At 41.4% G+C, this 15684-nt stretch overlaps 2 protein-coding genes across 6 annotated transcripts in view; both read right to left on the reverse strand.

The window, feature by feature from the left end:
• The window catches only part of LOC126562617 (peroxisomal targeting signal 2 receptor), a 491929-nt gene that overhangs the window by 295344 nt on the left and 180901 nt on the right, over positions 1-15684 (reverse strand). The window lies entirely within an intron of this gene.
• LOC126561858 (four and a half LIM domains protein 2) overlaps positions 6611-15684 on the reverse strand; it is a 108785-nt gene continuing 99711 nt past the window's right edge. For all 5 annotated transcript variants that reach the window (XM_050218205.1, XM_050218203.1, XM_050218204.1 and 2 more), the window contains 3 exons: positions 7136-7305; positions 6886-7072; positions 6611-6768 (listed from right to left, as the gene is read on the reverse strand). In XM_050218205.1, the coding sequence (XP_050074162.1) occupies positions 6611-6768; positions 6886-7072; positions 7136-7305 (515 nt within the window). The remainder of the gene's footprint in view (positions 6769-6885; positions 7073-7135; positions 7306-15684) is intronic.

Consider the following 15684-nt stretch of genomic DNA (forward strand, 5'->3'; position numbering starts at 1 on the left):
GTCGTATGGTATAGGGACAGAGGTAGATCTTCCCTGGTTCTCAAGGGGTTCCAAGCTGATCCGTTCGAAAATGGAGGAGTCTTGGTGGGATTTTCTACAAAAAATGCACGACTCAAGGACGCATCCAACGATATGCGGATCATTCCGATCGGATCAAAATTGAGCGAGTTGTCGCCGATTTTCCACGGGCTAATCTGATCCCAGAAACTATCGGAAAATTCTGCCAGCAACATTCCCGTGAAAAATCGGCGATAACTCGCTCAGTTTTGATCCGATTGAGAACGTCCCGATATCGACCCGTCGATCGTCACGTCGACGGTATGTAGAATGTCCCGATCGGACCAGGATTAACCAAGTAACCGTCGATTTTCAACGGAAATGCTGTTTTTTCCGCAATAACTGGGTGAAGGGATGGAGGGATCGGGTCGTGGTGTTCGAAAAAACGATGAGCGGGCTAAAGACGCATCCAACGGTATGTGGAACGTTTCGATCGGACTAAAACTACGCAAGTTATCGCCGATTTAGCGATCCGATTAGAATGCTGTTTTTTCCCCAAAAACTGGGTGAAGGGATGAAGGGATCGGGGAGGGATTTTGGACAAAACGAAGCGCGGCTCCAAGACGCATCCAACGGTATGCCGAGTTTCCCGACAGGACTGCAAATGATCGAGTGAGCACGAGAATGCTGTTATTTTCCGCAATAACTGGGTGAGGGGGTGAAGGGATCGGGTTGGGGTGTTCAGCAAAAACATGCGTGGCCTCAAGACGCGTACAACGGTATGCCGAAAGCCAGGATTGGACCAAAAATGGGCAAGCTATCGCCGATTTTCCACGGGAATTCTCTTATTTTCCGCAATAACTGGGTGAGAGGGTGGAGGGATCGGGTTGGGGTGTTCAGCAAAAACATGCGTGGCCTCAAGGCACATCTAACGATATGCCGAAAGCCAAGATTGGACCAAAATTGGGCAAGCTATCGCCGATTTTCCACGGGAATCCTCTTATTTTCCACAATAACTGGATGAGGGGGTGAAGGGATCGGGTTGGGGTGTTCAGCAAAAACATGCGTGGCCTCAATACGCATCTAACGGTATGCCGAAAGCCAGGATTGGACCAAAAATGGGCAAGCTATCGCCGATTTTCCACGGGAATCCTCTTATTTTCCACAATAACTGGATGAGGGGGTGAAGGGATCGGGTTGGGGTGTTCAGCAAAAACATGCGTGGCCTCAAGACGCATCCAACGGTATGCCGAACGCCAGGATTGGACCAAAAATGGGCAAGCTATCGCCGATTTTCCACGGGAATCCTCTTATTTTCCGCAATAACTGGGTGAGGGGGTGAAGGGATCGGGTTGGGGTGTTCATCAAAAACATGCGTGGCCTCAAGACGCATCCAACGGTATGCCGAAAGCCAGGATTGGACCAAAAATGGGCAAGCTATCGCCGATTTTCCACGGGAATCCTCTTATTTTCCGCAATAACTGGGTGAGGGGGTGAAGGGATCGGGTTGGGGTGTTCAGCAAAAACATGCGTGGCCTCACGACGCATCTAACGGTATGCCGAACGCCAGGATTGGACCAAAAATGGGCAAGCTATCGCCGATTTTCCACGGGAATTCTCTTATTTTCCGCAATAACTGGGTGAGAGGGTGGAGGGATCGGGTTGGGGTGTTCAGCAAAAACATGCGTGGCCTCAAGGCACATCTAAAGATATGCCGAAAGCCAAGATTGGAACAAAATTGGGCAAGCTATCGCCGATTTTCCACGGGAATCCTCTTATTTTCCACAATAACTGGATGAGGGGGTGAAGGGATCGGGTTGGGGTGTTCAGCAAAAACATGCGTGGCCTCAATACGCATCTAACGGTATGCCGAAAGCCAGGATTGGACCAAAAATGGGCAAGCTATCGCCGATTTTCCACGGGAATTCTCTTATTTTCCGCAATAACTGGGTGAGAGGGTGAAGGGATCGGGTTGGGGTGTTCAGCAAAAACATGCGTGACCTCAAGACGCATCTAACGGTATGCCGAACGCTTGGATCGGACTAGGAATGGCCGAGTTATCGCCAATTTTCCATGGGAATGCTGCTGGCAGATTTCCTCCCCCCTCTCCCCCACCCAGGTGTTGAAAAATACCCGTTAGTTCCATTTAATATTCAAAACCATTTTTTAGAGGTATTTTTAAAAGATAGTTCAAGAAAGAAATAAAAATGTGACTAAAAAACTTCAAATGGAAAGACAAACTTAATTTCGATCGGAAAAATATTTATCGTGACGGAAAGAAATAATTTTCTGACCACTTTTCAAACTTCCATTTGCTACCTTCTCGAATTCATGTTCTCCTGTTACTCCTGGTCGAATTTTGCCGCATCGAAAACCGACCAATTTTGGCACAAAAATCCGGCCCGGAGCGACTGATACTAACAGGAGAACATGATTTCGAGGAGGTAGCTCGGGTCGGCTAAAAAATTGCAAATCCAAATTTAAAATCCAAAATCAGTTGTAAAATCCCGCGGCAAAATTTAAAGTTGAATTCCAAACTTAAAATTTCCAACTCAAATTTAAATTGGATTTCGAAAATTAAAACTGGATTTGGAATTTTTTGGCCGACCCGAGCTACCTCCTTGAAATCATGTTCTCCTGTTAGTATCAGTCGCTCCGGGGCGGATTTTTGTGCCAAAATTGCTCGGTTTTCGATGCGGCAAAATTCGACCAGGAGTAACAGGAGAGCATAAATTCGAGGAGGTAGCAAATGGAAATTTAAAAAGTGGTCAGAAAATTATTTCTTTCCGTCACGACAAATATTTTTCCGTTCGAAATTAAGTTTGACTTTCCATTTGAAGTTTTGTTAGTCACATTTTTATTTCTTTCTTGAACTATCTTTTAAAAATACCTCCAAAAAATGGTTTTGAATATTAAAGGGAACTAAGGGGTATTTTCCAACACCTGGATGGGGGAGGGGGGAGGAAATCTGCCAGCAGCATTCCCATGGAAAATCGGCGATAACTCGGCCATTCCTAGTCCGATCCAAGCGTTCGGCATACCGTTGTACGCGTCTTGAGGTCACGCATGTTTTTGCTGAACTCCCCAACCCGATCCCTTCACCCCCTCACCCAGTTATTGCGGAAAATAACAGCATTCTCGTGCTCACTCGATCATTTGCAGTTATGTCGGAAAACTCGGCATACCGTTAGATGCGTTTTTGAGTCGCGCTTGGTTTTGTCCAAAATCCCTCCCCGATCCCTTCATCCCTTCACCCAGTTTTTGGGGAAAAAACAGCATTCTAATCGGATCGCTAAATCGGCGATAACTTGCCGTCCGTTTTAGTCCGATCGAAGCGTTCCACATACCGTTGGATGCGTCTTTGGCCCGCTCATCGTTTTGTCGAACACCCCAACCCGATCCCTCCATTCCCTCAAACAGTTATTGCGGAAAAAACAGCATTCACGTGGAATTTAAACGTTAACCGCACATCTTTTTGTCGAACATCTCACCCCAATCCCTCCATCCCATCCCCCCGCTCAATTATGTATTCCATAAAGGGTTTCTCTGTGGAAAATCGGGGATAACTAGCTCATTTTTAACTGACTTCGTGCATCGTAGGAATCTGATACGTGCTTCAAACTGAGAAATTTAAATAAAAATTTCAAATTTTTGGAAATATTTCAAACACTTTTGATATGAACTTTTCTGCGCCTACCAATATGCAATCCGCTCTACAGGTTTAAAAAGCTTTAGCGATCCATAATTTGTTAAGCTTTTGTTTCTGTACGCCGCAAAATATGCAAACCGCATATAACTTGGCGGTGTTTTTTTTACCAACTGAGCCAAATTCGATGTTTTTGCGTCAAAACGCTACCTCCTGCACTAGTATGCTTTCCTGTTACTCGAAATCAAATTTTGGTGTAAAATTTCGCTACGCTTTCCGGTACAAAACGATTTTGGGGGATAATTTTTCTTCATAGGAGGGAGGAAATAATTTGGCTGCGATCTAATTTGATCTAATACAATCTAATTTGTAATGAAAATGTATTTCTTTCATTTTGGATAATAAATTTAATTTGGCATGAAATTTTTCTTTCTTTCCTTGTTGAGAATAATAAATGTAAGGACGATGGTAAACTAATATAATGATTATTCGGAGAATCTTTTTTTGTGCGCGATAGAGGATTTAATTATAAAGTTATCTATATTAAATTCGAAGAAGATGAAAAAGATAAGCTTACTTTAATACACTTACCTTATTATTTGCTTGTTTTTCCTTTTCTTTCAAACCAAAACTTCACTACCTTTAAATAATAACAACTTTCATTGAATTTGATGATTATTATTCATTTTTATTACATTACACAATTTTCCTAACTCCTAGTAAGCAATAACAGGACATTGTTTGTTAGCGAGAATTAAGTGTTGTTTTGTTGGGGTTTTTTTTCACCTCTAAATGTACAATGTGCCGTAATTTATATTATGACTATCGTTTATACTCGTATTTTAATATACAGAAAGGCCACAGGTTGTGTTTTGTTTATTGTGCTTAATTATTTAACACACACACACCACTACTAGCGTTTTCTTCCACTGGTCTTAGATGTGATTGGAAAAGAAATAAATAAAAGCGTAACAAACTATAGAAAAAACTATGTATCGTTTTGTAGGCGTATATTTAAATAGTTTCTCCTCTATCTTTCTTTACAAGCTTTATAACGCAACCTCTTTATAAGGTCGAGCAACCTAAAGCATCCTTCTTTTTTTTATTTAAATCGGTTAACTTGGTAGAGAGAACACTGTTAGCGGGAAAAGCAATGTAAATAAAAATACCCGCGTTTAAGCAATGGTAAAAATATTAATTGAAAGAGAAAGAGAGAGAGAGAGAAAAAGAGAGAGAGAGAGAGAGAGAAAATTGTTTCATTTTTACATTGTTTTATTCGTTTTTTTTTGTTGTTGTTTGTTTGTTTATTTCGTTTATGTTTTATTTAAAGAATTTATCTTTTTGTTTATTAGCTTTAATTTTAGTGGGTGTGTGATTTCTATGCTTTACTCCCTTCCTCTTTCGTAACTCTTTCCGCACCGTTTTATACAGGTGTATCATTTATGAATATGATGTTATGATGTTTTGCTGCTTTTCTATCCCTTCCTTTTGTGGTTTTGATAACAAATAAATAATTTGAAAGCAAGACGTTACGAGAGGCGCGCCTTTTGACCATCCTTCGGGTTCACATATTCGTGACACTGTGACACAGTGTATGTGTGTTTTGGTAAAGGAGAAGGTTTAGCAGTGTCCCAATTTGTTACCTTTGCTGTTTTCCTCTGTTTTCTTCTTTCTTCTCTACTCCGTTTTCAACCGTTTTCTTTTCTGTGTATACTGGCTATCAAATTTACATAGGTTATCGTATCCTGGTAGGTTTTCTCATGACATGTCTCGATCACACACACACGCACACAAAAAATCCCGATTGTTTGTTGATATATTTTTTTCCCTCCCGCTAACGATTCACTTATAAAGCTAAAAAGGCAAACGCAATACAAGAAATAACACACGAAAGAGAGATTTGCATCGGATAGGATAGACGGGCGGGCAGAACAGAGCATATGTAACAAGTGTTTCGGGTAAACACAAGCGGTAACAACATTGGCATCTAGAAGGTACCATCATGAAATGACTAAACGGGCATTGCGAGTGTATCTGCACAGCCCACTCTCTCTCTCTCGTGTAACGCGCGTGTGATTTAAACATTATTAATCGATTTTTTATTTATTTGCCCTACAGCTGCTGCGGTTTAAACACAAAAAAACAACGGCAAAATTTGGCCACAGCGCAGCTCTATCTGTGTGTGTGTGTGATTTTGTGTATTATTTGATAGTAAAAAGGCATCTTCAGTGAATATAGGCCGTTCTCGCATACGCTACACACACACACGTACACACACGTTTACTAAAACATCATATCATATGCTTTCGTTCCTTTCTTTCTTTTCCTCATATCAAAATCCACTCACGCACACACGCTCACACTCATCCTCGTCCTTGCAAATATCATCTTTCTTTCTTTCTGTCTAACTACACATCGTTTTTATCTTACTACGCGCGTTTTGCAAAGCTTTTTTTTTCTTTTGTTTTGTTTCTTTAAATATGCTTAAATATGTGTGTCACCAGGGTCGCTTGCAAACACAAAACTGCTTCTGCTTCTTTTTCTTCTTCTTAGAGGGGGAGGGAAGCGGGAAGGAAAGGAAAACGCTACTTTTCTTCATCATGATGGCTCTGTTAACGGCTCTTTTAAAAACAAACGCAATCGAATACTTCTACTTTGCTTGCTTGCGTACATACATTCACAAGAGAAGAAGAAAGATTTCTTAATACACATAGAGACAAAATACAGATAGAAAAACAAAAAAAAAAAAACGATCGAACAGGATAAATAATTTAAACGAGCGATGATCATCCTTCATCGTTCATAGTGGGTCGAAAGATACCGCTTCGTGGATGCCTCCACTCGTGGGGCCTCATCCAGGCTGGATCCTTCCAGCGATAGCGAACGATGAAGGAAGATGTTGATGAAACTGATGACGATGATGATGACGAGAAGAGGATAAGATGATTATGGCGTTCGCTTCAGCGTTTACATCAGCTTCTGCTTGGCGCACTCGGGACAGATGACGTCCTGCTCGTCGGTGATGAAACCGCGCCCAACCAGCGACGTTTTGCACATGGCACAGATGAAGCAATCGTTGTGCCAGTGGCGATCCTCGAACGAGATGAAGCGCGTACCACCAATGCCTACGTTTGTGGGGTAAAAAAAAGAAGAAGAAATGTTACCGATGTTACAATAAGGACGTGACCTTCTTCTTCTTCTCCGGGAGAGTTCGAGCGGCACAGCGCGGCACAGCTACTCACCAGTGATGGGCTTGGTACAGGAGGTGCATCTCTTCGCGAACAGCTCACCGAAACATTCGGCACAGTACGGTTTCTCGTCGCGGCTGGTAAAGCGCTGGCCGGCTAGCGACACCTGGCAGTGCGTACACGTGAAACACTCACGGTGCCACGGTTCGTTCTTGTACGTTACACCGCCGCTAGTGATGATCTGGAAGAGGGAATAACATTGTTACCATCTTCGGGTCGGGATTAATTTTTCGCACACACTTACCTTCTTGCATTTGATGCATCGGGTGGCGTACTTTTCCTCGTAGCAGCCAGCACAGTAAATTTCCTGCTCGCGAGGAATAAACGATTTCGTGCCGATTGCGGTTTTGCACACGCAGCAGCAGAAACACTTCTCGTGCCATTGTCTGGTTTTGTACTCCATCTTCTTCGTGCCTGGTGAAGAGGGAAGAGTAGAAAGAAAAAGAATTCAAATTAATTGAAAGGTTAGACAATACGGCATTGGACCGTCATAATCGATTGTAAATAAATAAATAAATAATTGAAAGGTTAATTACGATTCTAGTATTTACAGTTACAATAAAACATAATTCTTATCTGTCTGATGTGATCTAAAGTGCCTCAAGGGTTAAGGAATTTCTTAGTCAAAATGGCGTTTTCAAACCAGACCCCATAACGCCTACCAAGAGAACTCGTCGTCCAAACGACTACAAGTTTTTAGAGACCCGCATTCAAAAAGGACCTTTCTATCGAATCGAAGAACTAACGAAGGACCTCATCCAACAAGATATATTGTAATTAAAGAAGTCTATCGGGACTCTAGATATCTAGGGACGGTTCTTGTTTGTGAAAGGTTCTTGTTTTATAGGAGATCTTGGTATACAAGAAGCCTTAAAAGGATTTTTTTTCTCCACAAGCCTCCTTATGTTTGGACCTTCCATTGGCATACAGGGTGACTGACCGAACGTGGATTGGATATAGGTTTGATGACGCATTTCTTGTAGTAAAGCGTAAACCATTTTAAAACTTCTAAAAATATTTTACATATCATCCATATGATCTTTAATTGTGGAATCTAATCTTTAGTTTCGATATTAAAAGATCCATCTGGAACGATGTTTTTTTTATTAAAACCAACTTTTGATTACCCTTTATTTTAAATTTGGGTTGCTTTAAGAGAAAATCAGTATGAAGTTAATTTTTGTGATGCTCAATTACTGTAAATGACAGATTTACTATGCTTGGAGCAGTTCGATCGAGATTCCAAGTCATATTAATCTTTTCTCTTTTTTTTCTCGGATAAAAATGGTTTTGTCTTTAAGAGAACCACTTTCATGTTTGGAAGAAGAAGAGAATACCCTTCGCCTTTGCTACGGATATTAGTTCCGCACCCCAGTAGTGCTTCCCCGCTTCGTCAGTTAAATACTTCTCCTGGCAAGTGCAGGAAAAATGGTTAACAACGTCCTGAGCGATACTTGAGACGCCCGCCGTCCCTAACGCGTTGTCAGCAGATACGTGGTTCCACTGGCAGGAACTAGTTCTGGTCGACCACGAGGAAAAAGCCTATCCATCCAACTAGATCTGACAAGGTACCAGGAGTTCGGGATCGATCACCTTTTCGCGAAATCGACCCACCAACTGCGGATTCTTGCATCCGGTTTATTCCCGACAGTAACAACAACTACAAATCGTATAGTTTGACAAAAAAGACAAAAAGTTAACGTCCATATCGCATCTTACAGTTAATCCTCCTCTTGACTTACCGACCTTCTAGGACCTTCACGCCGGCCATCTAGTTACTAGACTTACACTTGGATGCTTGGATAGTCAGTCCTAACTACTGGGAAACGGTCCAGTATTTTGTTATTTGTTATTTTATTTGTTGAATTCAACGGACCTTATGTGGCCCCCTTGAAGCGTCTTTTTCTACGTTTTACATTTACAGTTAACATTTACATTTTTAAAATTTAACAAGTAATTGGCCGCACTGTACGTATACAATTAAGGAACGCAGAGCGTGACAGGTCTGGTTGAAAACGATCACACACGGCGTTGAATTCGCGGCACATGACGAGGAACGGATCAGAGGCGCCAAAACGAGTACGAAGTTCCCCTACGTCAAAAAGTGATTTAGTACGGAGCGATCTAGCCGGGGAGTAAATGTTGATTGCAGAGAGCATCGCCGGTGAGTCGATACGATTGTCAATTAGGCCAAGTAAAGCGCAACGTCTATTGTAGTCCACCTGGACACTTCAGCCACGTAGTGCAAACCGTGTAAATTTACGCAGGGCCACCACACCACGGATGAATATTCCACCACAGACCGAACTAAGGAGCAGTACAGCATCTCAACGTCAAACGTGTCGGTAAGATCGCGCGCAAGCTTCTTCAGAATGCCAACTAGTTGATTATCCTTAGCGACGATGTGCTCTAGCTAGTCATGGAAGCTCAACTTATCGTCAAGGAGCACTCCTAGATCTCTGACGCAGCTTTTACTGACAAGGGCAGTGTCGTTAATGGCATACGTGCAGATTAAGGAATTACGCTTTCTGGCAAACGCAATTGTCGACGAATATCTCCAAGTCATTCGTACAGCACCAGGATTGGAACGCGCTGAGAGCATTCTAGAGATGCAGCTGATCTTCCTGGTTGCGTATTGGTAGGTACAATTTAGGAGGAAGCACACGTATGACGTCGTTCAGGAATATTACGAAGAGAAGCGGACCAAGGTTGCTCCCTTGTGGTATTCCTGAAGTCCCGTTGATGCTTCGAGAGGTTTGGTCCTCCATCTTCACCCGGAGGTAGGTCCCGGAAGGCCTTGGCCTTCCGCCAACCTGAAGCTTGGCGAGCAACAACGAAGGCGGAACACTGTCAAAAGCTGCCTTGATGTCCGTATAAATCGCATCGATTTAAAGGCCTGCATCGATGGCCTTGTGGCAGGTGCTGATAAACCCAACCAGATTGGTGGAAGCCGAACGCTTGGGGAAAACCCGTGCTGAGCGATGCTGAGGTAGTTTGAGGCACCAGCAAGAAGTGGCTCGTACATAATTAGACGCGTCAATAATTACCGTTAATATTCATTTCATATTTTATAAATGTTAGAGCCTTTTTAACAAACAGTTACACAAATCTTCCATTTCACACTCCATCCGAAGTCTTACTATTCAAAAAATGAGACACAAAAATGAGACACAAAAATGAGACACAGCAAATCCGAAAATATAAACACATTTGTTACAAAATATACATTGCTATTATGGAATATGCAAGCAAAATAAAAAATAATTAGTCTGGTATAGCGTTGTGCTTAGAAGCTCTTCTTAAAGAAGAGAGGGCATCTGCGAACTAACTTGTAAGAGTTGAGGCCTCGCGGTAGCACTTCGCTCACTCAGGGCGAAGTGCTTGAAGAGAGTGAAGAGCTACCTCCTCAGGGCGATGCTAAGTAAAGTAAAACGTGACCAAATTTTGTCTCGCCAATGACGAAAATATTTTTTTTTCTGCTAGTGAAATAGATACACTGAATTTGAGAAGAGTGGGGAGCTACCTTAGGATGAGCGCAGTCAGAGTCTTCAGCTTATTAAGGTTGAGCCTTCCGGTAGATTTCGAGATTCTAACTCAACACTACTCATGTGCTTATACTCAATTCCACCAGTGTACTATCTATCTATCTATCACCAATAATCCATCCATTCTAGACTGGATCCTCTAGTAATGCCACACCTTGGTCCACGTGAATCAAATAAACGGCCACTTCAAAACCTCACTGTGGTGCGCAAATACAAACACAAATACTTCAGTTAAGCAGCCACACATTGCAGCATTCGAAACAACTTCCAAGTCCAAGTTTTCCTATTAGGCCTGGGGACGCGTGGACTTTTAACCATCGGTGGATCGATTAAAAAGCCCCGCACGTGGAGCAATGTGTTGCGCATCCATCCCGAAACGGAGTGTGGTTGTTGTTGTGTTTCGTCACATGCTACCACCTCGATGGCCGTTGCAAACATCAATACACACTCTGATTATGTCAACACGGCTTATCTTGTGTGTCTGCTGTGTGTGGAGTTGGGCGCCTCCATTAATACGCAAAACAAGCGGAATTTTGTTTACTATTTACACGCCACAATCACAAACGGACGACGTACAATGTACAGCGTGCATATGGGGGCATAAGGTCGAAGAAATCAAGAAATACCAATTCGGAGTGGTTACGAATGAAGTACCATCCCCAAAAAAGGCACATTCTTCTTGCAAAAAGGGAAAACGAACTGCGTCGGGGTTAAGTCTACCACCCACCCACTCCACCATTTCGGAAAGGGCCGATTGATTATGATTCATCGTTATTCATCAACCGTAAAAGGAATCGAAAGAAGTGCGCTAGCGCCACTTCCGTTCACATCGTCATCGTCATCATCATCCCTCATCACGATAGGTACGAAGAGGGCCTAATAAATTGCCCGTGTGCCATGGAGAAAGAGCAAAAACAGGGTGGAACCAATCAATGATCAATTCGTCGTTTATTTGCTCGTCTCCGCGTACTGTTGTCGCGTACTGGTTGGAGCATGATCTTCTCTCGTCTCGCTTTTACTTCTTCTTTTGGGAAACGTGTGACATGTTTTGCGACGTTGAAAACTGGCAAAGCGCGTGGGCCGTTTGCGAGGGTTATCCGGTAAACAAACGTGCGCACCAATGGAGGGTGGCGCACATGTCCATATCTGACAACAACGACGGCAGTCGAAACTGTTGTCTGATCGTTGGGAAAGCGAGAACCAGCACCTTTTACGGTCGAAAGTAAAACCCGGTGGCGTTTTACCAGCCGTGCAGGGAATGCGGGGTTGGAAGTGGTGCGGGGATGTGTGTGTGTGTGTGGTTGTGGGGGCGAAAGCTTGCTAACTTCCTTTCCGGACCGGCAGAAGCCGATGAAGGCCAATCGATGTTAAATGGATGAATAAAGGCAATATATCTGATCGTATCCCAAGGGAGCGCAGCAGCAGCAGCAGTAGTTGTACAGAGGATCGTTCCGTCATAATTATGTGTCAATAAATTATTCTTCCATTTGACAGACTAATCATTACTGTGTTGATATTTACCCTACAGGCTTAGTTTCCAAGATGGAGTGGAAATTTCTTCATTTTAAAATGGGATTTTTTTTAATTTCGAATGTTTATGAGGGGTGGATCACCATGGCATAAAATGGTGATTGAAATGGACAAAATAATCTCAATCAAAAAGCAAAAAAATATTTTGCTACTGCTTTTTTCACTATAAATTCTGTACTTCTGGCGAACAGGAGTACTCAAGATTTTTTAATTTTTTTTTTTTGCAATTTGCATTATGACAATTGTATGCAAGTTTAACTTTTCAATGAAATTGTAAGGAAAAAAAACTATGTAGAAACTACAGCGATCAACAATGGAATAAAATCACTTTTGTATCCGATTTTCAAACTACTGCTCTCGATACTTATACCAAATATCCATACCAACATTGCTTAGAAGCATCATCAACATCTAGAGTTTGTAAAACACTTTGAATTTCTCTCGAACATAACCAAATCATTGCGTAAAAACTCAAAATCTTAAAAAATGCAAAAAAATGGTTGAAATCAAAAATTGAACAATAGTCTAATTGTTAAGCAACACTCGCCGTCGTTCATGTGCGTACAATATTGTCCATGCCACAATCACTCAGAATCAGTAGCTACCCCTGATTGTGAAAAATCTCAAAGTCAAACTCAAAAGAAATGTAGGACAATTCTCTCTTGGATGGCTTTATACAGTCATTATGAAGTCATGATGGAGCATCAACTGATTTTTACGAACGTGAACGCACTAACATTTTAAAGTCTTTTTGCTGTCATGGATGACATGAAGGGATGGTAATGCTTTTGTAAAATTTCTTTTCAATGTAAGAATGGATTTAAATATTTTAAAAATATTTGAATAACAATAAAAAATCTCCCAACCAAATCATCCAACTGTCCACGCATTGTCCCACCGTGTGATCGTTCAATGTTCGACACACATCGCCACTAACTACCTTGAAAGGTAACTGATTTGTTTTGTTCCTTACAGTCATTCCCGCCCGTTGCTGTGGTGTGTCCCTGTGTACCGTGTAAGCGGGAAAGATTAATTAGATCTATTGCATATTCAATCGATCAATCGGACCAAGCTACAGCCTCCTCACGGTGCTTCGTGTGCTTTAAAAGCCGGCAAAACATGTGTAGGCGAGTTTGTCACCAGTTTAAGCGTTGATTTATGCCTGCACCAATCCATCAAACGAACGATGGAAGGTTTTTATCTTCACCCGGGAGGATGTTTAACAAGATGTTTCGCCGGAAAGGTGGCTCGTGTGTGACAAAGTAATACGAATAAAGAATATCCGCCAAACAAGCTGAACACTTGAATCAAGTTGTTAAACCCGCTAGTCGATAAGTTTTGTTGCTGCACATTTATTTCCCGAACCTCGGTGGAGGAAGTGTGCTATTTACATTGGCGTGTGTGTGTGTGAAAAAGTGGTAATAAATTATAATGTTATAGCGCTGGTAAGGATGCCGAAACCCGAGAGCGGACCGAAGAAGCGCGTAGGAAGCTTCACAGTCAAACAAGATGCTGCCAATTTTAAATGAAATCTTTCTCTTGCGGCTCTCTATTCCAAAAAAAAAAATCTTACAAAAGAAATACAAACACCGCCAGGTGCTATTATTCTTTTGCCGCCTCGTGTCCCGCAGCATAATGTTGCCTTTTGTGTAAACAGTTAAACGACACCTGGAAAAATGGGGGAAATGATAAACAATTGCTAACCTCCTTCCTCTATACGCTCGATCTGGCTGCGTATAGACTATAATGATGGCAAAATACCCATTTCTGTTTGCACACTAGAAAAAGCGAATTGTAAATATTAATTGATAGCTACAAACTGCGTCACACTTCCTTGTTCCTGCTGGGCGACCGTTTAGCAGATGTGTGGGCACCGAAAAGAAAAATTAGCATCGTCTCTCTAGTGGTCTGGTTTTGTGATAAATGTGCATCCATTAGCAGGCGATCGAAGCCACGATACTGCCGTCGGATATGTGGGAGCGCACATTCCATTCTAATGAGCGATCCAAGAGAGGCATACAATGGAACGGATTATGCGAATCCATTCCGCCCGACCAATCGCCCAGCTTCGATTAATGCGTTTGTAAACGGGGACACAAATTTTAACAAAGCTAAAAACTATAAACAAGATGTTTTATTTCTTTGTCGTGCGCCTGGTAACTGATCATCTCATGTGTTGTGGGTTTTGTGCATTCGATGTGCTAAAGGTGACGATTAACGCCCAAATTTATGTGTCATTTTATTGGCTTAATCACCACATAAACGAGACGATTGAGATCGAACGATCGAACCGAGATGTTGAGCTGGAAACGGATAAATCTATATCGACGTGAATTTTCGAAATATGAGACGTGCTTCTTAAGAAGCTCATACGCATCTAAATGGGGTATAAATATTTAAAATATATTGTGCAGGTTTAGTAACAAAAAGGATCTCAAATATTGTCCCACAGTCAAGTTTAATTATGAGATTATGAGGCACACAAACTGCCGAAGGATAATAAATGATAATGATCAATCAAATTCGAGTTTATAAATAAAATAAGAAGAAAAATAAGAAAGTACTGTGCAACTACAACACTGTTCCTGTATTACTACTAAATATACCAAATAAGCTTAAAGAGATTGAAACTAAACTAAAAATACAGCGCATTCTGCAATGTTTCATATGCGCTCAATATGGCGGTAAGCCGTACTACTAAAATATAAATAAAAAATAACTCATATGAATCTATTCTATATTAATTGTTTCTATCCAATTCTATACGTAAAATAAATCCCTGGTTCGAATGATCATTAGATTGCAGACATATTTGAAAGACTAGAAGGAGGTAAAATATGTTTCTATTTTCGAACGAATATTTTGCTAACCAGGAGGCGGCCTATTACTATTATTAAAAAAAATTTTATTGTGAATATTTTTTAAATCTTTTAGTAAAACTAAACGACTGAAACGACCAGCATGGAGCCCAGGATAAGCCAAAAAACAAGGAGAAAATGCTTTGAGAAATTACTACAAAATCAGCTCAAGAAGAGCTGAGAATACGCCACCGTGCCTCATTTAATTTAATAATTAAAAATAATAAACATTGTTGAAAATCAAGTTTAGCATTAGACGTGCAGCAAATTTTCGCTCCGTACTCCATATGACGACCCACTTTCATGTCAAGCTTATCTTACAGTAATTTAAAGATAATCATCACCTCCTTGTCATTGGCTCATGTTAGCTAGGTTAATGCTAGTCATAAAATTTCTTACTTGGCTTATTTATACCACAAAACCGGAGAGTCAATTCTTGCTATAAGGGGACGGTTGGGATCGAATTCGATATGTGAAGGAAATACAATATACCAACGATTATGTTACTAAAAATATTGATTGACAGTAGAACTGATGATGGACCCGGACATGATCATAATCAACATGGTACAGTTCACATCGATGCTACAAAAACCAGCGATATTAGTTTGTTTGCTAAAGTAATGGAGTGCTTGCTGAATCCTTAAATAAATGCCAAATTCTAATGTCAACTGGTTCAAAATCAATATCCGGTTTGGCAAAATAAAAACAGATCATGCCTGCTGATTGGCAGATATTTAGCTTTGTTTGAACCATTTGGTCCATAAACGAATGCAACTCCAATTTGCCAACAAACCCCCCAAAAAAAACCCTCAAAATTCCTATATGCCTTTTTGGAACGTCTTTGCCCATCGATGGAG

Source organism: Anopheles maculipalpis, chromosome 3RL (assembly GCF_943734695.1).
Source record: "Anopheles maculipalpis chromosome 3RL, idAnoMacuDA_375_x, whole genome shotgun sequence".
Taxonomy (NCBI): domain Eukaryota; kingdom Metazoa; phylum Arthropoda; class Insecta; order Diptera; family Culicidae; genus Anopheles; species Anopheles maculipalpis.